Raw genomic sequence first — 5,330 nt, forward strand, 5'->3', positions numbered from 1 at the left:
CGGGGCTGGACATTAGGGCTGGCCGCCTGCCGAAGGTGCCGTACCACGTGCGCGCTGCGCGGACCCGGAATCCTGCGTGTCCAGCTCCAGCCACAGGATCTCGCAGACCTGGGGCCGGGATTTTAGGGCGGGGCCTCTTCCTCGCCTCCTGCCTGGACGTCTGCTCCCACCCACGGTCCGCGCCGTTCTGGAGGAAAGACCCGGGGCTTGAGTCGTTCCCTGTGGTCGCTCCCAGGGCTCGCACTGGAGGCCCAATGGCAGCCAGTAATGACCCAATTCTTGCTAGAATCCGGAGGTCTGGGGAGAAGGATCGGCCGATCAGAACTGAACCCCAGGTTCGGCTTCACCAGCCCTAGAGCTCCGGGGTGTTCTTTGGCCCAGTTGAAGAGCCAGAACTTGGCCCTTCGCTTCGCGACGTCGGCTTCCCCCTCCCTTGACTGCAGCCACCAAGCTGGAGGGAAGCTCGCAGCGGGCCCCGGCCAACCCCTTCTGTGGCTCTTTTCTTTTCCTGTCACTCTCCTCTCGGTTTCTGCTTTCTCCCTCCCGCAGACTGCCCGAGAGCGAGGGGCCCGGAGGAGCCTCCATTTGCCCCAGCCCCTTTCCTGGGCCTCCAGCCTGCCTTTCCTCTGCCTGGTCGCTGCCATTCTGTATTTTTTTTTCTCTTATTTCCTAGCTGGCTTAGTTAGCGTGACTCTGCCTCTACATTTCTCTCTCTCTCTCTCTCTCTCTCTCTCTCTCTCTCTCTCTCTCTCCTCTTCTTTTGCTGCCTGATGTAGCATTAAACAACGCAAGGTGTGTTGAGGTTATTGTGTTGTTGTGGCAACGTGGAGCGAAAAGAATGCGTTTATTCTGCCCTCGGAGCACGTCTGGTCACTAAGGTTTGCTTTCCCTTTGAGGCGGTGCCAGCGCTGGTTCGGCGGTGCAGGCCGCAGCGGAGGAGGATCCGCGGCTGGCGCCCTTCTTGCGGTGTTATGCTTGTGTTCAATTTGGATGCTTGGACCTACTGTTGCGAACCACAGCGGGCGCTCGAAACCGAAAGCTGAGCACAGCTAGGTTTCTAGGGCTTTAGGCAAAGAAATAGGGGATTTGACTCCCCCCCCCGACCGAGACCCCTATCTGCGCTAGACTCCACCCTCCTGGCCCCTGGCTTGCCATCTCTAGGGCCGCAACATCAGTTCCGTGTCCTCCGAAGTCATTTGGTTTGTCACCTGCTCCGCAGCCGGGAGCCGCCTCTAGGTTCAGAGCTGCAGGCATGGGGGAAGTTGGAAGCACGCTGACCAGTCGCAAGGAGATATCAAACCACAGCTGACAAAGTGGGCCAAGGGACCGCGGCTAGGCCTAAGTACCGCCAGGAACGAATTCTGAATCGTGACCCCAGCACCAGGCCCGGAGGACCAGCGCGGTGGTGGCTAGCAGCCGGGGCCCCCTCGGGAACGCACGTTTGTTTCGCGCTGGTGGCGGCTGCACAGAGCGCAGCGGCACGGCGTCGGGTCGGGTATTTTGGAGTATGGCGACTCAGCCATCTGAGGTGTTTGGCCTAATCCTCGTCCTCACTAGATGTCGGTAGGAACGAAGCAGTGGACGGTGTGCCTTCTTTTAATCCCAAAGCCCCTACAAAGCCAAAATATACACACAAAATTCACCGAAGCGTCTCACAAACACAAAACTAAAGCCAACACAGGAAAACAAACCCCAATCCCCCATCCGAAAGCACTTTAAGAAATCAAAATTGAAGAAAACAAAATAAACACAAAATTCACCAATGCAACGCACACAGAAAATCCACTAATATAATAAAATCAGAGCAAATTAAAACACTGTTTAGAAAGAAAAGCCTGCCAAAGGGCACACAAAAGAACAGTTTACAAAGTCCCCAAAAAACCCACACAAAATCAAAACATTCAAGACGGACAGCAAAACCCACCCCAAAGACCGTGACTCATAGAGCTAAACCTGCAAAACTCAATTCCACGAAAAAAATCCAACAATACCCATACCACCAGAAACAAAAGATTCGTAGATAATGAAAACTCACAGGAAAGAAACAAGAAAACAAAACCCCTACATAGGAAGAAAAGAAAAAAAGAAAGCCAACAACTGCCGCCCCAGCCCAGGGTGAACTGTCAATTCCGAAAGGGCTTTTCATCTCCAGGCGTAGGCAGGCCGCTCCTCCCCAGCGCTGCCTCCCTGCAGCGGGCGAGGCGGGAGGGCGGGAAGCTAGAGCCGAGGCCGGGAGGCAGAGCCCGGAGTACAACGCTCCAGGATGGCCAAAAATCAAACCGCTGAGTAGGGACCGGGACCCACTGGCTGCAGGGAGGAGGTTGCGCAGGGGGGCTGCGCAGACCACTCGGTGGCGGGGGGGGGGGCGCCCGGGAATCCATATCCACGTTTCCGATTGTGGCGAAATCTGCTCAGTGGATATGCGAGGTCCGGTTCCCGCTGCCCCCCCCCCTTCCTCGAACTCTAGGCTCTTCCCCCTAAGTTGTGGCCCATCCTTATGACCACTCCTTCCAAAAAAACAAAACAAAACAAACATTCTAGCTGAGGACGAGTCACTCTCCGAAACTGCCATTGTCCAGCAGGCCCAGAGTCCTCCTGCGGTGCGCTCCCCCGCCCTGGAGAACCTTTCGCCTGCGACCACCCCGCGGCGGGGTTCCACAGGCTTCCAGGGGCCAAGCGGAGCAGCTTGGACTCGGGATTGGGGAGGGGACAAAAGAAAAGAGGCTTGAACTGGGCAGAAGCGAGCGAGCGGGGTGGACATGCCACACCTCTGCCTAGCCTCTCTCCATCTGATTTCCCCTCTGGAATCAAGTCTGGGGACTCAGGGATGCCGCAAGGTCTCAGGGCCTGAGGGCAATGGGATTCCATTTAGGGGGCCGGGTAAGGTGTCAAGAATTCCCACCTATCTCCAGAATCTGCTGAGATGGTTCTGCTCTGTCCTGGGGTTCCAAAGCAGAGGCCCGGATTTTATCAATACCCTGTCTTGGCTGAACCTCTGGGCTCTGGGGAGGCTAAGTGGGACGCGGGATCTTTAGGATCTGGGGCTGCCCCAGACTCAGGGCCCAGTGAAAGTATAGCGTTTGCAAATTAGGTTGGGGGTGCGGTAGCTGGGACCCCTGAGGTCGGGCGCCGCCCTAGGGGTGAATCGGAGGATGTGGGAGCTTCCCCTCTGAACCTGCCGGCCTGCGAGCACCCCTTTCAAAACCACCTTCTTGGCAAGAGTGATCAATTTCTTTAAACCAAAAAATCTGGCCTGATCCTACTTAAGGCAGCGGGTTTTGCATGTAGAGGGGTCACTAGTCCCTAGCACAGCGCACGGGGCCTCCACCCCCAGACGCAGGTTTGGAAGAGGGTGCGACCGGGTGGCCGGGTCCCCAGGTTCGGCCTCAGTGTGCCCCTTCCCCTAGGCGCCGACTAGCCCCGGCGCAGACTGAATCCTTCCTTCCCTCCCCCCCATCCCCTATAAAAGTCCGAGGCAGCGCGGCGGCTGCTCTGCTGCTCTCCCGGCCTCTCGCACAGCTTCGACCCGACCCGGTCCGCCCCGTCTGGCACGCCGAGCAGGCCGCGCAGAGCCGACACCCTTTCCTTGCTCCGGGCGGGCCGTGCGGGGCGGTGCGCTAGGGGCGCGGCGTGTCTGGGGACATCTTGTGATGTTGGCGAGAACAGGACATGATCTCACATGGCGAGAAGCTCTTTAGTTCCTTAATCATTTCACGGTGCCTTCGGACGCTTTTTTTCCACCTAAAACGTTTAGTTTCAGCTCAGTGATCAGCTACCCCAGCTCGGCGGGGGAGCGGAAGGCTTGAATTATTCCGACCTGTGAGCGGGCCCCTGGCACCAAAAAAAAAAAAAAAAAAAAAAAAAAAAGGCACAAAAAAGTGGAAACTTTTTCCCTGTCCATTTCATCAAGTCCTGAATATGGATTTAGAGAAAAATTACCCTACTCCTCGGACCGGCAGGACAGGTAGGACCACCGCGTTACGGGCATCATACATGCTGGGACACAGCCTGGTGCTGGTGCCCACATAGGGCAAATCTGGAGACAAGGGGTGCACCGAATTTTCTCAGGGATTGACTGTATCTGCAGTATTTGTGTGCTTTTTCACTAGTCTGCATCTGTCCAAATGTCTTCAAGTTTGCCTGGGTTTTTGTTTGTTTCTGAATGTGTTGGTGTTGATCTGGAGGTTTGGGTCTGTGTTTTTCCATAAGGAGCTCAAAGTGGGCATGAGTGACAATGAGTTTGTTTGCCCCTGTATATGTATTTGGTTTGAGTTTGTGTGTCTGTGTGATCTTCGTGCCCTGCCTGTAGTCGTGTGTGTTTATGGGCTGGTGTTTGTATGTTCTTTTTAAGCATCCTGAATATGTGTCTGTGTGAGTGCTGTGTCTATAGTTTTGATAAGCATCTCACTCATTGTACATCGACTACTTTATTCACCTGTCATATCTCAAGTGATTTTGGAAGTAAGAAAGAAGTGGTTACTCTGACCAGTCCATATTTGGATGTCAACAGCTGTCCACTATGTACATACCAATACATACAAAAGTGCTTGTCTCTAGACACAGATGTGGCTCTAGGCCCATTAGGGATATAGTGTGTAAAACATGTGCAGCCGGGCAAAGGTCTTATTTTGTTGGGACAAGAAGTGGAGGATGTGAATTCAGAGCAATTAGACCCTCACTCTGCTCTGGATACTGCTTCATTCTTGGGCACTGTTGAGCTAGTGTGTGTGCCCAAGGGTCTCCTGTGGCAGGTACAATTCTATCAGGTGAGATCAAGCAACCCCCAGCTTGTCTTGGCTTTCATCTAGATTAGCCTCTGACATTGTGTGTGGTGTGTGTGTGTCACACTGTATGCTCAGGTTTTGTCCTGTGGGTGCCGCTCCAATGGAGGAGAGCACAAGTGGGTGGATATATGTGCCTAGTTTTAGCATTTAGCTGGGGTGACTGTATGCACACAGGCCTTCTTGGCACTGCACCCTGTGTCTCCCAGAGGCCCAGGCACTAGGTTGCAGGGTATGTTTATGTCTGGGGAGATGTGGCAGGGGCAGCAGGCCTCTGTCTGCCCTAAGGCATAAGCTGATCTGCTGACCTCTTTCATTCATTACAAGGCCCTGCGCCAGTCTACACATAAATTGTCAACTCTGGCAAGAAACCTACTTCTCCCATTCCTAGGCTATCTCTGAACCCCAAATTCTACTCCAGCTCCTGACAAAAGTCAAAGAATAGAGAGAAGTAAACTTAGACCCCAAACTCAGGACAACTTTCTGGGCATAGCTCTGGGTCAAAAAAAAAAAAAAAAAAAAAAAAAAAAAAAAAAAAAAAAAAAAAAA

General features: G+C 53.8%; 1 protein-coding gene across 5 annotated transcripts in view; it reads left to right on the plus strand.

Moving 5' to 3' along the window:
* The first annotated feature begins 3,855 nt into the window (after positions 1-3,855).
* Pax5 (paired box 5) overlaps positions 3,856-5,330 on the plus strand; it is a 192,748-nt gene continuing 191,273 nt past the window's right edge. For 4 of the 5 annotated variants that reach the window (XM_008847697.2, XM_008847696.2, XM_008847698.2 and 1 more), the window contains exon 1: positions 3,919-3,964. In XM_008847697.2, coding sequence (XP_008845919.1) covers positions 3,919-3,964 — 46 coding nt within the window. Of the gene's footprint in view, positions 3,965-5,330 lie in introns of all 5 variants that reach the window. The other variant, XM_008847694.2, reaches the window with a different exon arrangement.

Source organism: Nannospalax galili, unplaced genomic scaffold (genome assembly GCF_000622305.1).
Source record: "Nannospalax galili isolate Female #2095 unplaced genomic scaffold, S.galili_v1.0 scaffold263, whole genome shotgun sequence".
In the NCBI taxonomy this organism is placed as follows: domain Eukaryota; kingdom Metazoa; phylum Chordata; class Mammalia; order Rodentia; family Spalacidae; genus Nannospalax; species Nannospalax galili.